This window comes from Carassius carassius, chromosome 24, assembly GCF_963082965.1.
Source record: "Carassius carassius chromosome 24, fCarCar2.1, whole genome shotgun sequence".
In the NCBI taxonomy this organism is placed as follows: Eukaryota; Metazoa; Chordata; class Actinopteri; order Cypriniformes; family Cyprinidae; genus Carassius; species Carassius carassius.
In genome coordinates this window covers 10,528,629-10,555,443 of record NC_081778.1, presented here as the reverse complement: position 1 = coordinate 10,555,443, position 26,815 = coordinate 10,528,629, and the positions used below count along the sequence as shown (strand labels likewise).

The window sequence follows — 26,815 nt, the reverse complement described above, 5'->3', positions numbered from 1 at the left end:
TTTTACCCAGAGAAGCTCAAAGGATTCAATGTTTATTTTTCATATGTATGCTCGGGTGTGACCGAAGTGTCAGTTTGAGTTTGTGGCTGGGCAGTGTGTGAGGGATTTGTTTGGATGAGGTCACTCTTCTCTCTAGAGTCTGCCAAAGCTAATAGCTCCTATCCAAATATCTGCAGTGTTTGAGCACAGATTAAGTCATCAGAACACCGATGACAGAACCACAGGGGCACATATAAACACACGCATATACCCAATATGCAGAGGATACCCATATATTTGCACACAATATCAAATCCACAAATTTTATGACAACGTATTTTCCAAACCAAACCACAAACACCATCCACACTTATCCACAGAATATCCTGCAATATGAAAGAAGAGCCTTTCCAGGATCTTGCACACTGACCAAACACTAAATACTTATGCATGGTCATGATAAAAATGAGTTTAAATATGCTGGATATGAAATAATATATATTTTTTCTGTTTCTGGGTTAAAGGGCTTTATTTTATCCATTGGGAATTGATTGGTAACTACATGACAAAAAATTGGGCTGAAAATTAAGCCAAAATGGAAAGCAAATGATTAGATTTTTTAAATGAAAGTTTACGTGGAAAGTTTACTTTGGAATAATGTGCACTGATAAATCATTCATGATAAAATCAGGAACATTTAAAAAGAAAGTAAATAGTGTTAATTTTGGTTTCTTGTTGACTTCGACTTTACAGTGCAAATGAAATATTTTGACATGATTTTGTATATCTCTGCCTTGAAAATTAAATAATGAATGTGATTCGTAAATAGAGACAAATTGTTGAAAACATGGATAATGACAGGGATCAATTCTGATTGAGAAATCAGTCATTCTCATGGTCTCACCCATCATAAGTGAACTGAATGAATTTCACACAGTCAGTGCTAGTGTCTCAAACCCTGTGTTATTTTCATCCAGACTGATGATTTATATTTTGTCCTTGCTGATGTTGGACAGTCCCCCTAATCAACAAATCAGAAAAGAGGATCAGACCAGGCTGAGAACGAAAATAAACAGCCTGTTTTTGTTATTAAGTAATGATTGGATTGGATATCTAATATCACATATACAAATGAAAAGAGAGGAAATCAGCAGTCATGAGGGACAGGGGCTCCTCATATCACTCTGCATGGCTGTAACCAACCCCTCAATGACCCAGAAGGCCACATTGTACAGGAAACACAGTTCATGCCCTCCTACCACACAGACTATCCAATATTAAAGCAAGCACATCACATGTTGAGCTGACACATTGACTCTGGCAGCACCAGAATTGAAAATAAATAAATAAAATTATAATAAAACAATCCCTGTCAGAAACAGAAAGTTCCGCTCAAACATGTTTTTTCTTCATATCTGATGCCCAATTACTCTTTAATATAATACCTATGACTCTCTGATCTGAAATGGTACATTAATAAATCATAATATTATATAAAAAAACATTTATTAATAAATAATAATATTAATACATAAGAAAATAATACAATTAATAGGGAACTTAATTTTAACTTTCATTTTGAATTCTCTTTTCCTTTTTCATCTGTTTAGTGTAAACATATGGCTACCTAAAAGTGTGCTTAAAGGATACATTCACTTCCAGAATAATAAAAAAGGCAGATCATTTAGCTAGATAAGACCCTTATGAATGTAGTCTGCTTTTACTGCAACATATTATGAATTGTTCACACCGCATTCATAATATACATTCCAGTTATGTGCTGGTCTCAGATCAACCTTTGCGTGCACTTACCAAGCGTTTCAGCACGCGGAGCAGCAGTTTCTGCTGTCTGGGCTCAGTGTGTGTCTGCAGTGCGTGTGCCAGGCTGAGCAGTTCCTCCGGCTGCAGGCAGTCCGCACCCTCTCCTCCATACAGCTGAGCCAGCAGAGACACACAGTGACTGGCCTCCTCATACACCTCACTGTCATTACACGCCAGCTGCCGGAGAAAAACACAGAGATCTGAATATTTACCTAGGAACATCTAAAATGAAACACACAATGTATGTTTAAAACTATATTTCATACAAAGTATACAAAACAAATAATTATCCACAGCAGATTTAATAAGAAAACCTTTGTTAATCTTAGTAAAATTGTCAATATTCCTGCATCTATATAACAGTCAGGGTGACTGAACAGGATGAATTATTAAACAGCTGAGCTGCAGCCAAGCTCTCCCTTCATGCAGATATTTCTAGGACTTTTATATTGCTCTTCTATTGCTTTTGGGACATATGAAACTACATCCTTCTAGACTCAGCACTACAAATATGTTTGTCTATGTATGGTCAATAGCAGTGGTCTAGAGATTCAATCTTATACATTTATTTCAGAACTTCTCATTAGGTGCCATATGTTTCACTTAAGAGAAGGTGTTATTTTGTCAAAATCATACTTTAAGAGGCTTTAAGGGAAACATATGGATTTTTCTAACGTTTTTGAGCATTTGCCAGATACTTTTATGCAAAACCACATTTTATCAGTTTATCAGCTTTCCTTGGTAATCAAACCCAAGAACCAAGAGTTTGTTGTACTATGTAGACAAAATATGATTCATACAACATCCATTCATACATCATCAATTCACCCTCATCTTGTTTCAAACATGTATGACCTTTTTTATGTGGAACAAAGGTGGATGCTTTATGGCAGAATGCTATATATACAGGTGCATCTCAAAAAATTAGAATGTCGTGGAAAAGTTCTTTTATTTCAGTAATTCAACTCAAATTGTGAAACTCCTGTATTAAATAAATTCAGTGCACACAGACTGAAGTATTTTAAGTTTTTGGTTCTTTTAATTGTGATGATTTTGGCTCACATTTAACAAAAACCAACCAATTCACTATCTCAACAAATTAGAATACTTCATAAGACCAATAATAATAATAAAAATAAAATAAAAATAAAAAAAAATTTGTGAATTGTTGGCCCTCTTGGAAAGAAGTTCATTTACTGTACGTGTACTCAATACTTGGTAGGGGCTCCTTTTTCTTTTATTACTGCCTTAATTCAGCGTGGCATGGAGGTGATCGGTTTGTGACAGTGCTGAGGTGGTTTGGAAGGCCAGGTTTCTTTGACAGTGGCCTTCAGCTCATCTGCATTTTTTGGTCCGTTGTTTCTAATTTTCCTCTTGACAAGGTTCAGGTCTGGGGAGTTGCTGACCAGTCAAGCACACCAACACCATGGTCATTTAACTAGCTTTTGGTGATTTTGGCAGTGTGGGCAGGTGCCAATTCCTGCTGGAAAATGAAATCCGCATCTTCAAAAAGCTGGTCAGCAGAAGGAAGCATGAATTGCTCCAAAATTTATTGGTAAACGGGTGCAGTGACTTTGGTTTTCAAAAAACACAATGGACCAACACCAGCAGATGACATTGCACCCCAAATCATCACAGACTGTGGAAACTTAACACTGGACTTCAAGCAACTTGGGCTATAAGCTTCTCCACCCTTCCTTCAGACTCTAGGACCTTGGTTTCCAAAAGAAATACAAAACTTGTTCCCATCTAAAAAGAGGACTTTGGACCACTGGGCAACAGTCCAGTTCTTCTTCACCTTAGCCCAGGTAAGACGCCTCTAACGTTGTCTGTTGTTCAGCGAATTCCTTGATACATCTGTGTGGTGGCTCCAGCCTCAGTCCATTCCTTGTGAAGTTCAATCAAATTCTTGAATCAATTTTGCTTGACAATCCTCAAAAGGCTGCGGTTCTCTCGGTTGGTTGAGTATCTTTTTCTTCCACACTTTTTCCTTCCACTCAACTTTCCGTTAACATGCTTGGATACAGCACTCTGCAAACAGCCAGCTTCTTTGGCAATGAATATTTGTGGCTTTCCCTCCTTGTGAAGGGTGTCAATGACTCAATGACTGTCAGATCAGCAGTCTTCCCCATGATTGTGTAGCCTAGTGAACCAAACTGAGAGACCATTTTGAAGGCTCAGGAAACCTTTGCAGGTGTTTTGAGTTGATTAGCTGATTGGCATGTCACCATATTGTAATTTGTTGAGATAGTGAATTGGTGGGCTTTTGTTAAATGTGAGCCAAAATCATCACAATTAAAAGAATCAAAGACTTAAACTACTTCAGTCTGTGTGCATTGCATTTATTTAATACAAGGGTTTCACAATTTGAGTTGAATTACTGAAATCAACTTTTCCACAACATTCTAATTTATTGAGATGCACCTGTATACACAGTCACACTCATCATTCTCTTTCACTGCATACTGTTTTCTATACAATCACAGTTAATAGTGACATTGAGGCTGTCATTCTGCCTGATATCATCTTTTGTTTCCCACAGAAGAAGGGACAGCTTTGGATCATCCTCTGATGGGTAGAAGACATATATAGCTTTCTTTCATAAAGGCAGCACAACTCTCCTGTTAACACGGATTGTATTCTTTGCATGGACAGAAGTGTTTTTATGCAGGTTTTGCACAGTTAATAGCTGGATTTTTAATTTTGGGAGGTTTGTGCCATTAAATGTTTCTTAGATATTCAAAGACTTGATTATAACCTGTATCTACTGAATGCAGAGTGTATATGAAAAAAGTATTAAAGCGTTTGCATTTCTACTATTACACACGGTATTTAAAGACAGTAAACTAAAGAAGGTGGAGGGGAGCTCAGGCACTGGGTTCTCAGTCAAAATAAAACTCCTGCTTGACTTAATGGGCAAACAGAGAAACCTATCAGCCAATAATGAAAAAGTGCAAAATATCTGCGATAAATATTTGTCGACCACTAGTTAGGAGACGTGTAAGAGTTAGATGGAAGGTGGGAAATGTTTACCCAGAACTAAATAATGATTAATATTGTAAGTGGAGCTCAGAGAAATACTAAAATGCCAGCACAAATATGCACCTTTAAGAAAGGAGTGAATCAATGCAGTGGATTTTAAACTTTTGACCCGAAGCATCATACTATTATCTTTTTCAATGGTATTTCTGTTGGAATTATGAAGACGCTTCTTGTTTGTACTGAAATGTGTGAACTGCCTAGTAAACATATGCAATTTAATGAACTATGATTAATCTTTTGATTCCAGACTGAACATTGTGATTCTGTATGCTCTTTAACTGAAACTACATAAAATGTATTGAGAAGACACCCTGTGGCATCCTTAGAAGCTTGAGAAAAATACTTAAATCAGTATAATTACTGACTACTTGTTCACATGACAATGTGTAGACATAAACATTCTTTCGCAAACTTTCCCAATAATTATCTTAAGTTTTAAAATGATCGATAGTATCAGCATAGTATTCTGCTGTGGCAAACTGTGGCTTTCTGTCATGTTTCTAATTTATAATAACTATTATAATCACATTATATATATATAAATTATGGTAAACTTAACACTTTAATCAATGGGTTCCAGAGGTTTTAAATAGTTTTAGTGTGAATGTAAATCATATCTATACTGCTAGGTCATATTGTGTAACACTTCAAGATTTAATTTTGTTAAATTTTTGCACAATTTCCATACACTGCACTGTACCGGAAGTTGTGGCGGCCACTGATGCTAAATGCAGAAGCAATCATGCATAGAGTTCATTAGAATCGTAATCAAAAATTGAGAATCTTTATAATTCTCATCCCTAACAAAACCCAAATTAGCTGGAATTGCAATAAGCCACATACCGTGCGGAAAATTCCCATATTGGCCGTGATATAATCGCAGAGGAGAGCTGAAAAGTCTAAACAGGAAGAGTTATGTTCTCATCATAAGAGATTGTGATTAAGCTGTTACAGGCTTAACATGTCTATCAGGGGAGCGGCATGGAGTGAGAGTGCTCAACCCAGACCACAACAATCCGCACTAAGACTGAGATAAAGACAAAAAGCAACAAATAAGGGCCATGGGGATTTTCTCTGCTACTCATTTTGACCCTCAAAGGCCTATGTGGCCGACTCAGGGATTCCAGCCTCTTTTCTGCACTGATCTGTTACTGCCCTCTGCCATAAAGGCATAATCCCAAGAGTCTCTAGGGCAAGGGCCAGCCGCGCCTAATCCCGCCTCTCTTTGTGATTTCGCCGGCCACTCCAGAATAGAGTGTGGGGCTTAGGGAGGCCACACAATACCCCCAAAGAGCACCGCCCCTTCCCTGGCCAAAAGTGAGGCTGACTGGAGGGAGATCCCCGGTACTGAAAGGCATTTTGGTGTGCATCCATGGGCTCCGTGGCTCAGGTATTGTTCACATGCCAATGTGGAGTCAGAGCAGAACAAGAGTTAACACCTGCTTAGACGGCGTTCCAAATCTACCCTGTTTACTTAGCAGGGCTTGTAGATGCATCGGTGAAATCAGGCTGAGGTTTAATGGGACTGTGGGCTGAAAAGCACACAGGAATCAGGGAGATTAGGGAGTGTTAATGCCACTGTGGGCTGTGAAAGGATGATTGGAGGAGAGAAAGAAAGAATGAGAAGAGGAGGAGAACCAAAGCCTATGGGGACGTGTAACGTGTAGGCCTCTCATGACCTCCGCATGTACTCTAGCACAAAACTGGGCATATGCATTTGAGGCAATCGATATTTCCCACCGCCTCATGCACCACTGCCTTTAGAACAAACAACACTGCAAATTACATTTTTCAAACCACGTGTTGTTTCAAACTGTGAACTCAGCTGCCACGTAAACAGACTGCAGGGAAGATCTTGTGTGATTGTTTGTGGGCAAACTCAGAATATTTAACAACCAAAAATGAAAAGCGTGTGGAGTAAACACATGAAAAGCCTTTTATACTGAGCAGAGACTTTGGGGTGACACATTTCCCTTTCGGATCAACTAATTAAAATGCAGTATGTCCCTAGGACACATAGACAATCTGTTTACCTGATCCTTGAGCACCTTTTGCCTTTGCCAAAATACTTGCATACAGTCCCACCATGGTGACTTGCTTCCACACACACATGCATATGCGTGCATACACACAACATACACACAAACTCAGCCAATGCTATGTGTCCCACTCCTATGGCTGTGGGTTTTTGTTTGAATGGACCTTAGAATTATCTGGACCTCAGAAAAATAAAAAAATACAAATTAATAATTTCAAATTCCTTTCCAAATGTTGCTTTAATGATATAACATCATCATGACTTATTCACACTGAGTTTGAATAGGAGCATTATTCACAATTTAAATTCATTTATTGTCATGTTGCAGGACAGCGTTTGAGTTTTAGATTACAGATGTGGTATTCTGAGAGAGAACTTTGTGTTATAAGAAATTCATTAGAATTTCTGTCCAGTCTTCTGCTTTGCACATTTTTTTTTCTGACATTTGCAGAATTGGTCATAATGGATTTGAATATACTGCAATGTTAGACAAAATATTTAAAGGACTAAATGCATAGGTCAGTAGATGTGTAGAATGTTGTGAATAACATGTTCTGCTGAATGACGAAATTCTGTTGAAATCTTTCTGCACAATTCTGCAGGTGGGTAGTTGACATTAAATTTCAAGCAGTGACAACAGTGTCCTTCAATGTGACATGATGTACTTAAGAAAAAAAAAATCTTTTAATATTTGCACTGTTAAAAAAATAGCCTAGGACTATTTAAATTAACTGTAGCTAAAATATAATACACTGTATGTAATACACCACCTTAAATTTAGATTTTATATATGCATTAGGGCTGTGCAAAAAATCAAATGCAATTTTCATGCATATCTCGTCATTAAAGGCGCTCCTGTAATTAGTAGTATATATCCAGCAAATGTGTTCAGATCAGGGTTGCCAGGTTTTCGAAACAAAACCTGCCCAATTGCTTCTCAACACTAGCTCAACCGCGTTTCATTCGAGCGATAAAATACATATATTTGGTGGGGTTCCCTTGGTAAAATTCACATTTTAGGAGCTAAATATGAAGTTACTGGGATTGGGGTTGCTTCGACCCACGGACATGAAAAACAACCGCAGACTTGGCAACACTGGTTGGCATTTACTACACAGAGCCATAGTTCACTGCCAATCAATCACTTTCAAAATCGCAGGTGATTCATTGCCGATTTTGAAATCGATTTTGTGTAGCTTGACAGTGAACTACAGCTCTGTGTAGTAAATGCTGCTCCACCTGAACCAGTGTTGCAAAGTCCGCAGTTGTTTTTCATGTCTGTGAGTTGAAGCGACCCCAATTTTATCCCCCAGAACGCAATTTTTATCGGGGAACCCCCTAGAAACACTAGTTTTGGACTAGTTTTGAGAAGCAACTGGGCAGGCAACCCTGATCTGAACGCATTTGCTCGAGATGTACTTCTAATCACAGGAGCGCCTTTACTGACATGAAAATCGCATTAGATTTTTTGCACAGCCCTAATATGCATATACATTTACTTATAATTCTTCATCTGCAAAACAGTGGGACACTGATGATTTAATTGCCTGCAACACAATTAAGATGTTGTTCATTAAAAACACAGCTGGCATTTATTAACTGACGTTGTCAAATGATGAGATGACTGAAATCCTGCTGGCATCATCACTTTTGTCTATCGTACATCTTTACTGTTACTACGGGGTCATAATGAAAAATGCACTCAGCCGCTTCTGATGACTTAATAGAGAAGACATGATGAGATGACCAGTAAGTAATACAGTGTGCAGCCAATGTGTGCTGTTTTTTTTACTGTCAACTATGTAACTTATAGTCCAGAGTTCTGAAAATGTCTGATTCCCTGGGCAGTGCATTTACTGAACTAGGGAGTACGGTAGATAGAAACATACCCATGGTTTTTTAACTATAGTTTTTCATCTTCAGCTATTCTAGAAGGTACTAGTCACTGTAATGTGTTTGTATTTAAATATTTTCCCAAACAGGTCTACCAGAGACCACAGTCTTGTTGAGCCATTGTTGGTTTTGGGCTTAAACAGATCTTTCATAGTGTCACAGAGCCACAGGCCACATTTATTCTTGAAAAAATTATATTTGTTTTGTATCCATATTTGCATTGACTTCCATTGCGTCTCTGGTTTGATCAATTAGACACCACAATTACGTACTGTATGTGCAGTGCCAATCACCACTTTGCATTCATTGAAACATTTCTGTCATTCCGTATATATTTTACATTATTACATAATTTCCATAATTTTTGGATTTTCCTGTCAGTAAAAAAAAAATGGAGCAGGGATTAAGACTGAAGAAACAGGGAGGAAAAGTCTTTAAGTGTGCTCTTTGGGGAGATAAATTAAAGAAGCAATATTTAAAGTGTAAATAATATGATTTTGGATACTGTTGATTTTCTTATTACTTAATTACATATCTATTACATAGTAATTACATTTTACTTATTGGAACAAATCTTCACTAAATGAGGTATGAATCCATCCAAGACCATCTCCAGACCATTCTTGGGTGAATTTACATCTTGCTTTTAATGTGGTCAGTGCCTTGACTGATTTGCAAGAGAATTAAAGGATATCAGATTTAAAATAAAAATAAATAATTAAAAAAAGATTTTAGATAATTAAATCAACTCAGGGTTTAAAAACTTTTTTTTTTTACAGCAGAATTGCAGGTTAGTTTTAGTGTGTAACAATTCGTCTGTCAATTTTTCCTGGCACAGTGGGCAAAATCAGCTTGGATTCTGTTCAGCTCGGGTCATGTGGGCACAGCTTGCCACTCAAAAACACAAACAACCTGGATTAGTGGTCGACCGATATATAGCCAAGGCCAATATATCAGCCGATATCATTTTTCAAATATCGGCAACGACCGATAAGGTTCTCTTACGAGAGCTCTCTCGTATTGCGTCTTAGCTAAGACGCTACGGGAAAAGTCTCTTTTCACGAAATACTGAAGCAAAAAATTATCCTTCATTTTGTATTTTTGTAAAGCGCATTTGCAGCAGTACACAGCCATAGGCGAGACGGCTCGCTCGCTCATTGGCTGCTCTGTCGCAACTGCACAGCCTATCGAGCGCAGGCTGATGCAACATCAGACCAATAAGGGCGCTTTGCGCCCTTCATGCCACTTCCGCCGAAACGGGTGTGGCCCAACCTATAAAAGGAGCTCGAAAAGGCTGACCCACCTGATTCTTCATCTCTTCAGCGAAGCTCACGCATCGCTGGATCACGAAGGAAGCAAGCGCCGGATCACGAAGGAATCTCAGCGGGACGAGCCACTTCTGAAGCTGCTGGCCTTCGCCGCCTTCCACTGCCGTTCCTGCTGCGCTCTCTGGCGCACATATACTTTCAATTCTGTTATATCCTACTGTTCTTTATGCGTGTGTGTCTGTTCGCCCTGCGACACACACTCGTAAAAGAGCTTGCGTCTTTTTTAAGATGCCTTCCTGCGGGTCGTCAGAGCCCCACTCAGCGAGGGAGACCGGTACGTCATCTGTGTCTCCTGCCTGGGTGAAGATCATGCAGCGCTCGCGCTCGCTGATGGCGGATGCCCTCACTGCGAGCTGTTGCCATGGTGACTCTGAGGACTCGCTTGGCCTTTTTCTCTGAGCCTGCATTCTCCGCTGCGCTGAGGCGCCGTAAAAGCGCCGCTTCCAGCGGATTCTGGAACCGTCTTCTGCTCAACCGAGCTCGCCGGTTCGCCCTGCTTCACCGGCCTCCCCTGCATCGCTTCCCGAGGGGCAGCGCCCGCTGTTTGCCGCCACGTCGTCCAAGAAAGTCGATCTCAGGGCCGCGTCGGGGGAAGAGGACACGCGCTCTCTGCTAGCTTCGAGAAGTGAGGGCTGGGCGAGCTCCGAAGATCTCGCGCCCTCTGCTCAGAAGCCCAGCAAACGAGCTGACATCGAGAAGGAGCCGAGGCGAGTGCTCACGCTGGCCGCGACCAGTCTCGGCCTCGAGTGGATCGACTCAGGTCGGTCGCGCGCGCCACATAGTAAACGTGCCCACTCCTCAGTGCCCACATACACTATGTCACACACGGCGCGAGGTTTCTGTAAAAACGAAGCCCGTGCACGTGCGCTCTGCCCAGGCAGACAGCGAGTCGAAAGTGGTACATGTGCACACTTGCAGCCCACAGTTACTCGCAGACATCACGAGTCCCACGAGACCCGCTCAGCCCTCCCCCAATCAGTTAAGCACCGGGACGGGGTCGAGGAGTAGCGATCTGCCCGGTGTGATCAGCGCGCTCCCCGCCACAGGTGTAACGCCCATGGTGCAGCGCACCCAAGCGCAGCCGTTGCCCAGTCAACAAAGCGCGCTTTGCATCCAGCCCTTAGCCATTCATGCAGATGCATGGTCAGCGCTTCCAGGGGTTTCGGATTGGGTGCTAGGCATTATAAAGAGAGGCTACTCGCTACAGTTTTTTCGACGCCCTCCGCGCTTTTTAGCGCACGTCGAAACTACGGTCAAAGCAGAAGTAGCACACATACTTCGGGCCGAAATATCAAAACTGTTGAGCAAAGGGGCTGTAGAGCCTGTGTCTCGAGCTCAAAGCGAGGGGGGGCTGTACAGCAGATACTTTCTGGTGCCCAAGAAAGACGGGGTCTCAGGCCCATACTGGATCTAAGACAGCTGAACAAGGCATTGGTGAAACGCAGTTTCAGAATGCTTACGACCAGGAAGCTCCTCGCGCAGATTCGCAGAGGAGACTGGTTCATGTCAATAGATCTGAAGGACGCGTATTTTCAAATACAGATAGTCAAGTCACAGGCTATATTTGAGGTTTGCCTTCGAGGGCCAGGCATACCAGTTTACAGTCCTGCCGTTCGGCTTGTCCGTGGCTCCTCGTACGTTTACGAGGTGCATGGACGCAGCGCTCGCTCCTCTCAGACTCAGAGGCGTGCGAGTGCTGAACTATTTGGACAACTGGTTGATTCTGGCTCAATCACGAGCGGAGCTCGTGGAGCACAGGGCCGTTTTACTCGATCACCTCGAGAAGCTCGGTCTCAGTGTCAATTGGACGAAGAGTTCGCTGAACCCCAGTCAGACGATACTGTTTTGGGGTATAGGTCTGAACTCCATGTTCCATGACGGCGCAGCTGTCACCACAGCGCGCGTTGGGCATTCAGCGCGCAGCGAGATCTCTCAGCTGCGGCGCGACCGTTTCGCTCAAACATTGTCAGAAGATGCTGGGTCTCATGGCCTCAGCATCTCCGGTTCTGCAGCAGTTAGCAGATGTCGCCCCGTGGCCAGTGCCGTTGAGGAGGGACCTCCTCTCGCAGGCCAGGGGTTCGATTTGGCACCCTCAACCGGAGTTGTGGTCCCTCCATGTGTGGGCGCTCAACGGTTACCCACTGATCTCGCAGTGGGAGTGCTAAATACCATCACTCAGGCTAGAGCTCCGTCAACACGACGGCTGTATGCCTCGAAGTGGTCGGTGTTCTCCAGCTGGTGCACAGCTCGGGGATGTTCACCCCTTAGTTGTGAGGTGACGGAGGTTCTCTCCTTCCTACAGGAGCTGTTGGATAAGGGCAGAGCCCCATCCATGCTCAAAGTTTATGTGGCGGCCATCGCAGCGTTTTCTGAAACAGCGCTCGGTCAGTCAATAGGAAGGAACGATTTGGTCATCCGCTTCCTTAGAGGAGCTAGGAGGCTGAATCCTCCCAGACCTCCGTCAGTCCCTATGTGGGACCTCGCGGCGGTTTTGGAGGCCATGAAGGGTCCCCCTTTTGAGCCTATCCAATCAATTAGCCTCCGGCATCTGTCGTTCAAGACAGAATTCTTGTTGGCTCTCGCTTCAGTGAAGCGTGTGGGTGACCTGCACGCGCTCTCGGTAAGCCAGTCGTGCTTGGAGTTTGGGCCTAATGACTCAAGGGTCATGCTCAAACCTAGGCACGGTTATGTGCCGAAGTCCCTCACCACGCCGTTTTCGGGCTCAGGTTATTGCCCTGTCTGCCCTGTCGGTGTCAGGAGAGGATAGAGACTCGAGTCTTCTTTGCCCTGTTAGGGTTTTAAGAGCTTATGTGTCTCGCTCCGCTGTCTTTCGACAGACTGAGCAGCTGTTTGTCTCGTTCAGTGGACGTTCCAAGGGAATGGCTGTTTCGAGACAGACTCTATCCAGATGGATAGTTGACGCCATAGCATTAGCTTATGCTTCCAGGGGCCTTCAGTGCCCACTGGGCATCAGAGCACACTCCACAAGGGGCGTCGCCTCTTCGTGGGCGTGGTCTACTGGGATCTCCTTGCAGGATATATGTATGGCGACAGGTTGGGCCTCGCCGTCTACATTTATCAGGTTCTATAACCTGGAGGTTCCCGTTATGCGCTGCCGACTGTTATATGGGCAGTATTGCGTAAGTTGCCACATTGGTCAGGCCTTGCCTCGGCTGTGTGATGTCATATTGCCGCATCTGCGGATGCTGCTAGATATGGGACGGAGGGCTTCCCCCCTTCCTGTCCTGGACTCTCTGTGAGTCCCTTGGGTGACTGTGCACTGTAAATCCTGGACGTTGCTTCAGGTTTATTGGTGTGTGATCCCTGCGCGCACGGCGTTTTACATGGGGTTCCCGTAGTGTCTTAGCTAAGACGCAGTACGAGAGAGCTCTCGTAAAAGAACGTACTCGGTTACTAACGTAACCTCGGTTCTCTCTAGAAGAGCGAACGAGTACTGCGTTCTCTGCCGTGCGTACGATTCACTCTGGTTCGCTTCGGCGATGAAATAAATCAGGTGAGTCAGCCTTTTCGAGCTCCTTTTATAGGTTGGGCCACACCCGTTTCGGCGGGAAGTGGCATGAAGGGCGCGAAGCAGGCTGATGTTGCATCAGCCTGCGCTCGATAGGCTGTGCAGTTGCCGCAGAACAGCCAATGAGCGAGCGAGCCGTCTCGCCTATGGCTGTTTACTGCTGCAAATGCGCTTTACAAAAATACAAAATTAAGGATAATTTTTTGCTTCAGTATTTCGTGAAAAGAGACTTTTCCCGTAGCGTCTTAGCTAAGACGCAGTACTCGTTCGCTCTTCTAGAGAGAACCGAGGTTACGTTAGTAACCGAGGTTACGTTGTAACCGAGTACGTTTTCTGCTTGGCCGATGTGTTCAAGGTGGGAGTTTTATATTAATGACATTATTTTATTTTGATGGTGCTAAAACTGGCAGCACCTGAGTTCACATTCTCCCTCTTTTACTGTCCTTGTTAACATTTCTGTCTAATACAGATAGAGGTCTGTCTAATAATCAGATAGAACGGTTAAACAAAGGAATTAAAATGTATACAAAAAGTATAATAATGATTGCTTTTTATATTATTAGTAACAGAAAGGCAAACATTATAATACTTTCTCGTTTGCCATCAGCATTAAGCCAATATGCATTTATATAATTTGACGCATAATTTAAACAAATATTTGACTAATGAATATTTAATTTCACAAACCTTGCAAACTTAGCTGAATCCAGCTGTGAGATTTTGTGAAGTGCATCCAGTATAATCGCATGTTTTCTGTGTCATGGTCAGTCCATGTGAATGAAATGCTTTAAACTTTAAACTCATGATTTCAAATTATTCTGCACTTTATGCATTTACCCACTGTCATATTCATGTAATTTTCACTTTGTGCTGTATGTAAAATGAGGATTATCTTGGCTTTATTTGAAAAATATGATTCCCAATGCACACAAACTTCCCAGAATACTGAGTGCCCTGTTTATTACAGTGTTTACTTCCTTTTTATTATACTTGCATTAAATATTTATTTATTTGTGAAAAATACTTTAGTATAGTAGTATTATAAAGTATGTTTATTTTAGACATTTATTTTTTTAATCCATTGTCAAATTATTTCAAATTTCTTAAAATGAATTAAAATAAAAATAAAAATTATATCAGATATCGGCCCTCCTGCTTTCCAATTCCATTGGCATCGGCTGTCAAAAAAAAACCAATATCGGTCGACCTGGATTAGGGTAACCTGGATCTATCTCTGAGGGTTACAGAATTGAGGTGGAGTGTGTTGGTGGGGAGCTGGTCTCTGGTCTTTCTGCCATCTGTGAGAATTTTATGCCACAGTGCATCACTATGCCAACCACTTTCATTTCACTCTCTCTCTAGTAGAAGGGACTGTCAGTGTAGTCTCATCTAGACGTGTCAGCTGAAAGCCTCTATCAGACATGAGTCATATACAGTGAAAAAAACTACAACAATGGAATACGAAATACAACAAAGCCTTCCACACAACCTAATACTGAACTGCATTTCTGTTTACATCTCCCACAAACACCCAGACCCTCTTTTCAAAGGCAGTGCAGAGTCTTCATCTATGCCTGGCTGTCCTAATACACTTTCATGGGTGAAAGATACAAAACCTTGGCAAACACACAAAATTCACTGGTGATGAAATTCAATTATCTCTCTGTCAATTTGTGGCTAGCATGAAACGAATGGGAGGTAAATCTCTCTTTCAATTATGAATGTCTCACTCATCTGGATTGATTATTTTTTAAATGGATGCTGTATTATTCATTATAGGGATCGGTTAATGACACATGAAAAAGCGATGGAGAGCAGAGGGTGTGCAAAAACGGTCCTTACACACTTATTATAGTCAAATAATGGATTTCACATCAAGAATTCTTTATTATACATCACAAAATTATTGCTGGAAACAGTGGAATCATTCTAATGCAAACTGCTATTTAAATTACATTCTTATTTGTAGGATGGTCATCGCTTATTCAATCTGTCTCATCTGGCATGATGTGCTATCTTTGTTTACCACTGTATTGTCCGCATATCATCAGATCTCTAAAAATAAAAGGTCCAATTAGAGCCAAGAAGTGTTACAAAGATGCCAGGTTCCACCTCCACTCACTCACAACACATGCCCTCACCGGAATACTAATCACTTCCACCTGACCCTCATCACCATCCAATCACATCAGCACTATAAATACCACACACACGCACTCAGTCAGCGTCCGCTTCGCGACAAGGTCTTACCTGTATGCTAACTCTAAGGACTAACTTTACCTCTACTTACTTCTCTTCAGCTTTTCCCCGAAGATCCAAGTCTCCATCGTGTGTGGTACACCTCCCTCCTCTGACGTCTTCACCTAGCTATCACGGATCCATTCACCACTGCCATTCATCACTCTACCCAGCACTACCCGCTCCTCTGCTTGTACCTTTAATAAACTATCTTTCTATTAATCCTCAGCCTCCCGGGTATTATGTAACAAGAAGGGGATTTCAGTCTGATATTGTGTCAACCCTGGAACCTTTGATACTACGCATGGAGCAATCTGCTGTAAGTGTAAGACTAGAGAGAGAATAATTTATCCTGCTGACTTCTGAAATGTAACATTTTAAGGCATTATGAGCATGTACACATTGCAGCTAAATTTGTTTGAAGATTTGCCTTTCATTGCTTAATTCTGTTCTGTACAAACAAGAGTTCAGTAATTTATGAGAGAATTGACTTGTACAAATGAACTGACTCCCGATATATGCAGGTAGTGCCAACCACATTTGCAGAAATTCTGCAGGGTGTAGGGAACTGAAATCAACAACTAGTTGTTAAAGACATGTTTTAATGTATATCAGAGATGTGGTGCAAGAAATCATAGCCAAGGAGGTACATCTTATACCTAGTGTTGCCAGATCTTGCTGTAAAAAATGTCAAATAAGAACAAGCCTATATTATATTAAAATTACCACATTACCACATACCAAAATATTGTGACATGCAGCTGCCTACTTTATTATTGGTAACACTTTAGTACAGGGTCTAATTCTCACTATTACCTAGATGCTTATTAGCATGCCTATTATTTACATGTTGGCTGTTTATTAGTACTTATAAAGCACATATTCTGTATGACCATATTCTACATCCCTTAATCCTACCCAGTACCTAAACCTAACAACTACCTTAGTTACTATTAATAAGCAGCAACTTCAAAGGTCATGGTTAATCGTCTTTTAATATCGAGAATTGGACCTTACAATAAAGTGTGACCTCATTATCTCTATAAAATGGATAGCTTTATTAACTGAGCCAAAGAACAACAAGCCCAAAGATGCTTAATAAGCATTGCTTATAATAAGTGGACATGACAACACTGCCAAACATAAACAAAACATGATGGGTCTGCCAATGGTTTAGTAACTGTTCAGTTGACATGTTCACAAGAGGACGTAGACATTTTTCTTCATTGCAAATGTGGGTTTATTAAAAGGTCCAGTGTTTTAGTATATTTATTGCAAACAAAACTGCATTGCATATCACGTTTCATGGTACTCAGAAAAATGTTAATGTGACAATGGAAACACGTTATTACATGTTGTATGTATCACAACAGTTGAGGTTAATCACATTTGAAATTAATGTAATGTATCCTAAATCTAAGCAATATAGTTGACAAAAGCATCAATGAGATAAAAACGCATTTGCTGAATAAACCATGCTGCTTTAACTTCCTCATAGGAGGCTTTGAGCTCTTTTTGTGGAGTGTCAAGATTTGTTTTTCAAAAGACTTGTTCCCCAGCGCTGTACCAGCTGTGCTACCGGACAAGTTTAGTATGTCAGAAAAGCCATACATATAGATCCGATTATGTAATGCAAACTTCAAAATATATTTGCTTACAAATCGTGCACATGTAAAAGTGTTTAAGAAATGATATAGTATTGTACAAGGAATGCACAAAAATAAGTATTTATCAATTATTTGTGATTATAGCTGCAGTAAAATATATGTACATGTAAGTTTTTTTGTAGTTTTTCAGAAAATGTAGGGTATTTCCAATGAGCCTAGGTTGGGTTTCAGTGATTGATCACAAAGTGTTTTGGACACAAAGCATCTTAATACCAGGGCCTTCAAGTTCTTTACAAAATAAATCATTACTAAAGACAAAATTTTGATTTTTGAAAGTGAATCTGCTCTGGCGATGGAAGGATGAAGATTCCAATCAATATTTCAGTTCAGCACCTCCAGAAAGACTATTCAGAATAACTAGTCAGTACTAAGTAAACCCTGTATGTCTGAGCTGTAGCAAGGGGGGTAGCTTTTGGGGATGTGCGTTTGAACCTGGCCAGACCCATGTCCCAGTTGCATTCCCCCTCTGTCTCCCTATACTTTACTGACAGTTTTCTAGTGTTCTATTTAATAATAGGTAAAAAGGCAGCTCTGTATAAGCAACCCTCTGATATGGTAATATCTGGATGTTAACCACAGTTCTTCAAAAGCTGTGACGATCGTGACCCAGTGAAACACAGGGAGAGAGAGATCCAATTGCAGTATGTCTTTATTGGGGTAATCTAAATCGTAGTCCAAACAAGTCGGGGTCAAAACCAGAAAACAATCCAAAAAATAACAAACAGGGAAGGAACAGGAAGGGAACAGGAACAGGAACTTGGAATGCGAGGAATCTCGGAAGACGAGAAGACAGAAGGAAACGGAAGGAAAGGACTCCATACAGACGACAGGAAAAGACTGGTAAATATAGGGAGGCTAATGACTAATAAGTGAAGACACCTGGTGTAATAAACAGGAGTGCAATTACTGTGATGAAGGGACAAGGCTAGTGGGAATTGTAGTGCCTACGGTGAGGTGCCTAAGGGGAAGCGAGCCCACTAGTGGACACCCAGGGAAAGAGAGACCAGACAGCGTGACAGTAACCGCAGATATTCAAATTAATAGGATACATAACCTTTTAATAATTTAATATTACAGACCAGCAGATAAGACCGCATGCTAAAGCACTTTCTGAAAACTACATTCAATCCTTTAACTATCTTTGGTTCACTGTTGTCATATGGCAGCATATATAATAGTTTAGTTTTAGTTTTCTCATTATTTTTATGAAATAAAAACTAATTGATTTATTGAAAATAAAAGGTTATTCTTAAAAAAAAAAAACAAATTCACATGACATTTGACATCTGACCAAACAGATAAATATGTAATTTGATCAAATAAATATTAATTTATTTTAAGATTAGCTGCAATTAACAATTACTCAATAACCAATAATGATAGTTTGTTTGAATTAAATGATTCATCAGATTTAAAAAAAAGAGGTTTATTATTGTTATTATTTAATTGAAAAACAAACAAACACTATCTGCCCCCAATGCAGAAAAATAAAGGTTATAAAATCAAATATAGTGAATGTGTCTATGTATTCTATCCTAACATGTGCAAACAATGGATAGATCAAACTAGCTTTAGGAACACAGTAACCTTTTGGACTGGACTAGTAGACTGTCCTATCCCACCTATAATTTACGTAAAAAGATTGTTTAAACGCAAAACAGTTGGAAAATTAGTATGGACAGTAGCACATAAACAAATAAAATACGGACTGACCAGCTGAATGAGGAGGTTGTTTAGCTCTGTCAGTGGCTTGTTGATGAGCAGTAGTTCCTCTGCAGCCTCAGTGTCTTCATTACTCTCTGATCTCTACAAAAAAGAGAAAAAGATAGACAGTATTATTAAATTGAGAAGAAAAAGAATCAGGGAGAAAGCAGGAGAATGAACGGAAGAAAATGAGGACAGTCAGTCATTGGGGGGCTGCTTAGAGAAGAGGACTCAAGACCCAACGCAGCAGAGGACTGACATCTAAAAGGGACTCCTGCTCATGTAATCATCACAGGAAGTACAGTAGCTTGAAGCTGGTGCTATTTTTAACAGAGACGCTCCTCAGAGGTGTGCTGGGGTCTCTGCACACTGCCCAGCTCGGCTGCCAGAATGGAACAATGTGTACAGCTCGCTGTCTACCAACAGCCACAACATCTTACTCTTTAGTAACAGCTGTCAGAGAGAGACAGACAAAAATAGACATCAACAGCAAAAATGCATAAGAAATGCAATCTTTGTTACCCGTCAGCCATCAGCGAGAGCAGCCAAGCAGTGAGTCTGGTTCAAAAGTTCATGGCTCTGTCTCCAGCTGTCTTATTCTGGCTAACATTTCAGTGAATGTGAGTGTTTGGGATGCTCATGCAGATTGACAGACATGGGCAATGAGATTACAGCAAGACTTTGCTTAATAGGACTGCAGCTTTTTACAATTAAACTCCCTTCACTCATTTCAAATATTAATGATGGAGCTTGGGCTGACATCATGAGAGAAACCATGAATGCGAGAGGGAAGGACAGTCAGTGCAGTGGGAAAAGTGTTCGGCAACGTCTCGCTCATCATCATCACCTAAATGATTTTTTAAATAAGCTTTTCATTTCTTTTTTTTTTTCCTCTCTGAGAACTGAATTTCATTACACGCTCCTTTTCAATAGGTTCAACAAATAAAAAACAGATGCAATATGGATAAACAAGTGATAAAGCTTGGCTTATTGAATATCAGATCCCTTTCTACGAAAACACTTTTTGTAAATAATATGATCACTGATCATAATATAGATGTGCTCTGTTTGAAAGAAACCTGATGATAACATTATTTTAAATGAGTCCACCCCCCAAGATTACTGTTATAAATATGAGCCGCATCTAAAAGGCAAAGGGGGAGGTGTTGCTTCAATTTATAACAACGTTTTCAGAATTTCTCAGAGGGCAGGCTTCAAGTATAACTCATTTGAAGTAATGGTGCTTCATATAACATTATCCAGAGAAACAAATATTAATGATAAATCCCCTAGTATGTTTGTACTGACTACTGTATACAGGCCACCAGGGCACCATACAGACTTTATTAAAGAGTTTGGTGATTTTACATCCGAGTAAGTTCTGGGTGCAGATAAAGTTTTAATAGTTGGTGATTTTAATATCCATGTTGATAATGAAAAAGATGCATTGGGATCAGCATTTATAGCCATTCTGAACTCTATTGGGGTTAGACAACACGTTTCAGGACCTACTCATTGTCAAAATCATACTCTAGATTTAATACTGTCACATGGAATTGATGTTGATAGTGTTGAAATTATGCAGCCAAGTGATGATATCTCAGATCATTATTTAGTTTTGTGCAAACTTCATATAGCCAAAATTGTAAATTCTACTTCTTGTTACAAGTATGGAAGAACCATCACTTCTACCACAAAAGACTGCTTTTTAAGTTATTTTCCTGATGTATCCACATTCCTTAGCATATCCAAAACCTCAGAACAACTTGATGATGTAACAGAAACTATGGACTCTCTCTTTTCTAGCACTTTAAATACAGTTGCTCCTTTACGCTTAAGGAAGGTTAAGGAAAATAGTTTGACACCATGGTATAATGAGCATACTCGCACCCTAAAGAGAGCAGCCCGAAAAATGGAGCGCAGCTGGAGGAAAACAAAACTAGAGGTATTTCGTATTGCTTGGTGGGAAAGTAACCTATCCTACAGAAAAGCATTAAAAACTGCTTGATCCGAATACTTTTATTCTCTTTTAGAAGAAAACAAACATAACCCAAGGTATTTATTCAATACACCACAGCAGTAATGACTTTATGAACTACTTTACTTCTAAAATCGATACTATTAGAGATAAAATTGCAACCATTCCACCGTCAGCTACAGTATCGCATCAGACAGTGCACTATAGACCCCCTGAGGAACATTTCCACTCATTCTCTACTATAGGAGAGGAAGAATTGTATAAACTTAAATCATCTAAACCAACAACATGTATGTTAGACCCTATACCTTCTAAGCTCCTAAAAGAGGTGCTTCCAGAAGTCATAGATCCTCTTCTGACTATTATTAATTCATCATTGTCATTAGGATATGTCCCCAAAACCTTCTTGGCTGGCTGTTATTAAGCCTCTCAACAAAAACCCACAACTTGACTCCAAAGAACTAGTTAATTATAGACCAATCTCGAATCTCCCTTTTCTGTCCAAGATACTAGAAAAGGTGGTATCCTCACAATTATATTCCTTCTTAGAGAAAAATGGTATATGTGAGGATTTCCAGTCAGGATTTAGACCGTATCATAGTACTGAGACTGCTCTCCTTAGAGTTACAAATGATCTGCTCTTATCATCTGATTGTGGGTGTATCTCTCTATTAGTTTTATTGGATCTTATGGCGCGTTTCCACCGAGTGGTACGGTACGGTACGGTACGGGTCGGGTCTGTTAACCATGATTTGGCTAGCGTTTCCACCGCCAACAGTACCCTTACTTGATAGGCGTGGTGTATTCCAGAAAGTAGTGATAACGTCACTTGATAGGCGTGGTGTATGACGGAAAGTAGCTTGACGTCATTCGATCGCGCGGGAAGAGGAAAGTTCACCGCAAACAACAATGGAGGACATACAGCAGATCCTATTCTTGCTTCTCGGTGTGTGGCTGTTTATCTCAAGGAAGAGACAATATTTGTTTGAGCAAAGGCTACATGCTGCAAGGAAAAACACAGCGGAAAAATACAGGGGAATTTGGGAAATTTTAAGGAGCTGGGACGAGACAGACAACTGCGCGAGTAAAGACAAGGCAAGACAAACACGACGGCGCAGGCGGGTAAGCTTGAGCTAAGCTAACTTTTTTATGTCATGTATTAATGTATTTCGTCTTATGTGCTAACTAAGCAATATTGTTATAGATTAAATAACCCTACACTGAATAAATAAGTACAATAAGCCCTGCCTGTGAAACCAGATTTTAACTGTGCCAACTGTAAACTACAGTCTATTCATTAAGCACTATGAAGGTTACTTTTTAAGATCATTAAACTTTTACATGAATCTGTTGATGCCTATATTATTACAAGTGCAATACTAGTTGTGGTTAATGATAGATTAGAAGTATAATTTTGAGAAAATAGTTATATCTGTAAGCTATTTTTTCTTTGTGCTTTAATGACACCAAAGTTCCCTCTCTGGTGTAGTATATTAGATATTTTAACAAATTTATATATTCTATCGTGTCCAAGGGTAACTCTTACAATGTTTATAATACTTTATATAATACTTTATGTATTTTTTCATCCGGCGTATGATAGTCGCACTTTTAATTAAATGACCCACCATCACTGCGACATTGTATTAATCTTAACTTTTTTGTTTGTTTGTTTTCTAGATACTCAATCTGGTGCAAAATCAGCGCCGCAGACCAACCGTTTGGACTTTCAGCCGCTCAAATGACTGGTGGGATGTGATCGTTCCAGGATTCACACACACACAGTGGTTGAACAACTTCAGGATGTCTGAAGAAACATTTATATTCCTTTGTGCCATGGTGCATCCAGCAATGGAAAAGCAGGACACAAACTACAGAGAGTGTGTTGCCCTTAAGAAAAGAGTTGCCATTGCACTATGGAAGCTTGCAACCAACAGCGACTACAGAAGTATTGGCCATCTTTTTGGTGTCAGCAGAACAACAGTGTGTCGGTGCGTCCAGGAATTCTGCAAGGCCGCTAGCATGTTGTTAGTTCCAGAACAGATATGTTTCCCTGACCAGCAGAAGTTCAAAGAGATGGCAGCCTACTTTGAGAACCGGTGGGGGCTTCCACAGTGTGTTGGTGCCATTGATGGGTCACACATACCCATAATAGCCCCAAAGGAGTACCACTTCGATTACTTTAATAGAAAAGGCTGGCATTCCATCATCCTGCAAGGAGTAGTTGACGGAAAAGGACTATTTTGGAGTGCATATGCAGGAATGGCTGGAAGTTTGCATGATGCTCGGGTTCTGAGACTATCTACATTGTGGGAGTTGGTCGAGCGTGGAAGCCTCTACCCAGCTGGCACCAGGAACATCAGTGGGGTGAATGCTGGCTTTTATGTGCTAGGAGACTCTGCCTACCCTTTGCAGAATTGGCTCCTAAAACCATTCCCTGACAATGGCCGGCTGACAGCAGAACAACTGACCTACAACAAAAAAGTGTGCAGGGCTCGGGTGGTGGTAGAAAATGCTTTTGGGAGACTCAAAGGAAGGTGGCGGTGCCTTATGAAGAGGAATGACAGCGACATCGAACTGGTGAAGTCCATGGTGTTGACTTGTTGTGCTCTGCACAATCTTTGTGAAAGGCATGGAGAGGATTACCAGCACGAATGGGATACACCTGTTGCTGCAGAGCCTGTGGTGCCACTGGCACAGGGTGCAGAGGAGGAGGGCAGGGATGTACGCGAGGGTCTGATGCGTTATTTGAACAGTTAAATCTGTTGTACAGATAGCAAAGGCACACCTGTGTAAATGCTAAGTTTTGATTTTATGGACATGAATAAATCCTTTTTACTTTTACCCTGCCTCTTCATATTTTGTGAAATATTTTTGCCGCTGCCTCTTATGTAGATGGTGTTTAAACATGAGGTATAATTCATTTTGGGTAACTATATCAAATGGCCAATCTGGTAACGCTTAAGATAATACTGCGCAAGTACACATCATTTACAGCATACCTTTTGGTAATTATAGAGTGTGTACATGTAATTATAGGGGAACAATTTATAATATTTGGTGAATAAAGGAGTAACAACCATGAAAAATACAAATAAAATGCAGTATTTCATAACTAAGCTACCCAACTAAGGGCTAATTATTTTAATATTACATGGTATGTAGCTTATGACCTATTATGCTAAAAAACATGGAAAATTACAAATAATTTATGCAGTAATTCATGATTACAGCCCGGAAAGTACTGCGTAAGTACACCGAATTTACAGCGTACCTTTCTGTAATTATTGTACATACTTTATAAGTACACGTGTAATTATAAGGGAACAATTTATAATATTTATAATATTAATTTATAATATTTGGGGTAAAGGACTTATTACTCTGCAATACCTATGACTGTAAAAATAAATAAATTCAGATTTTGTTTGCAATAAATGTAAAGTAACACATTGCTAACTAATTTGTATTTAAGGCAAGCATAATCTCCCAAATGGCCATTATGGCCAAGGTAGCAAACGTACTCGGTTACTAACGTAACCTTGGTTCCCTGAGATGAGGGAACGAGTACTGCGTAAGCTAGCTTACGCTATGGGAAAAGGTCCCCTTTTCTCGAGAATATGAAGCCAAAAATTATCCTTAATTTTGAAATAATGTAAAACGCAGTGCTGCAGCACAGCAGACCCAAGCGAAGCAGCTCGCGCGCTTATTGGCTGTGCTGCGGCAACTGCAGCAACCTATGGTGAGGCGGCGGAGAGGAACGAACCAATGGGGGCGCTTCGCGCCCATTGGACGTCAGAGGGCGCCAAAATAGGCGTGGCTGGAACTATATAAGCCACCGCTTCACCATAGGGATCAGGTTTTATATCGACTGAAGCGATCACCCGGTCCGAGCACATAGCACGGCAGGTTACGCAGTACTCATCTCAGGGAACCGAGGTTACGTTAGTAACCGAGTACGTTCCCTTTCGAGAGTACTCTCGTACTGCGTAAGCTAGCTTACGCTATGGGAACACAATGTAAAACGCCGTGCGTGCTCGGGAACTTCGACCTGTCACAGCCCGAGGCGAGAGCCCGGGGCTTTATAGCAGGAGAAATCCCAGTCCCAACAGCCAACCTTAGTGAGCTTTATATAGGGAACGAAAAAAGGGGGACGTGATAAGGCTTAGCACGTCTATATAGAAAGTACCCTGGCCTGCAGGGCAGGGACTTGCAGATTATAGAATCTAATAAATGTGGACGGAGAGGCCCAGCTTGCCGCCGCACAGATATCATCCAGTGGTATCCCGCAGGACCACGCCCATGACGAGGCCATACCTCGGGTGGAATGGGCTCTGATGCCGAACGGGCAGTGAAGGCCTTTAGATTTGTAAGCCAGCGAGATAGTGTCTACTATCCATCGCGATAGGCTTTGCTTCGTGGTGGCGAGACCTCGGGTGCGCCCACCAAAGCATATGAAGAGCTGGTCCGACCTCCTGAATAAGGCGGAGCGCGCAATATAGGTTTTAAGAGCCCTGACGGGGCAGATGAAGCTCGCGTTGCTTTCGTCACTTTGCGAGGAAAGGGCTGACAGCGAGATGACCTGCGCTCTGAACGGTGTTGAGAGCACCTTGGGGACATAGCCGTGTCTTGGTCTGAGAATGACTCTGGAGTCATTAGGTCCAAACTCGAGACAGTCAGCGCTTACAGATAGTGCATGTAAATCCCCCACTCGCTTGACTGAGGCCAGAGCCAGTAGAAAAGCGGTTTTGAACGAAAGAAGCTTCATATCGACAGACTGAAGCGGTTCAAAAGGGGGGCCCTTTAAGGCCTCTAGGACCGTAGACAGGTCCCAGGAAGGGATTGAAGGGGGTCGGGGAGGGTTCATCCGACGAGCTCCCTTAAGGAAACGAATGACCAGTTCGTCTTTTCCCAGTGATAGGCCGGCCACCGGAGCATGAGAAGCTGCAATGGCTGCCACATACACTTTGAGCGTAGACGGGGATCTGCCCGCATCTAAACGCTCCTGTAGGAAGGAGAGTATCTCCGTCACGTCACATAAGTGAGGGTCTAGGTTCCGTGTCCCGCACCAGGTGGAGAACACTGACCATTTCTGCGCGTATAGGCGCCTGGTTGAGGGCGCTCTGGCTTCCGTAATGGTCTTTAACACTCCCTCAGGGAGGTTCCCGGATACCCGTTTAGGGGCCATACATGAAGGGCCCAAAGTTCGGGGTGGGGATGCCAGAGCGCGCCCTTCAGCTGCGTGAGGAGATCTTTCCGCAGCGGTATTGGCCATGGGGCTGTACTGGACAGCTGCATCAGCTCGGAGAACCAAGGTTGGGTCGTCCAGAGTGGGGCTACTAGCAGCATAGCACATCTGCTCTTCCTGACCCGATCGATGACCTGCGGTAGCATCGCGACCGGTGGGAAGGCATAAAGCGGGCGTCTGGGCCAATCGAGGGCCAGCGCGTCCCTGCTTTTTGAAAAATATACTGGGCAATGAGCGTTGTCTTCTGAGGCGAAGAGGTCGACCTCTGCCCTGCCGAAGATGCTCCACATCAACTGAACCGTCTGTGGGTGAAGAGACCACTCCCCGGGGGGAACATTCGCCCTGGAAAG

General features: G+C 41.6%; 1 protein-coding gene across 1 annotated transcript in view; it reads right to left on the bottom strand.

Moving 5' to 3' along the window:
- LOC132102784 (serine/threonine-protein kinase ULK4-like) overlaps positions 1–26,815 on the bottom strand; it is a 261,675-nt gene that overhangs the window by 21,317 nt on the left and 213,543 nt on the right. The window contains exons 34-35 of the mRNA XM_059507432.1: positions 19,249–19,341; positions 1,792–1,977 (exon numbers count right to left, since the gene is read on the bottom strand). Of these exons, the coding sequence (XP_059363415.1) occupies positions 1,792–1,977; positions 19,249–19,341 (279 nt within the window). The remainder of the gene's footprint in view (positions 1–1,791; positions 1,978–19,248; positions 19,342–26,815) is intronic.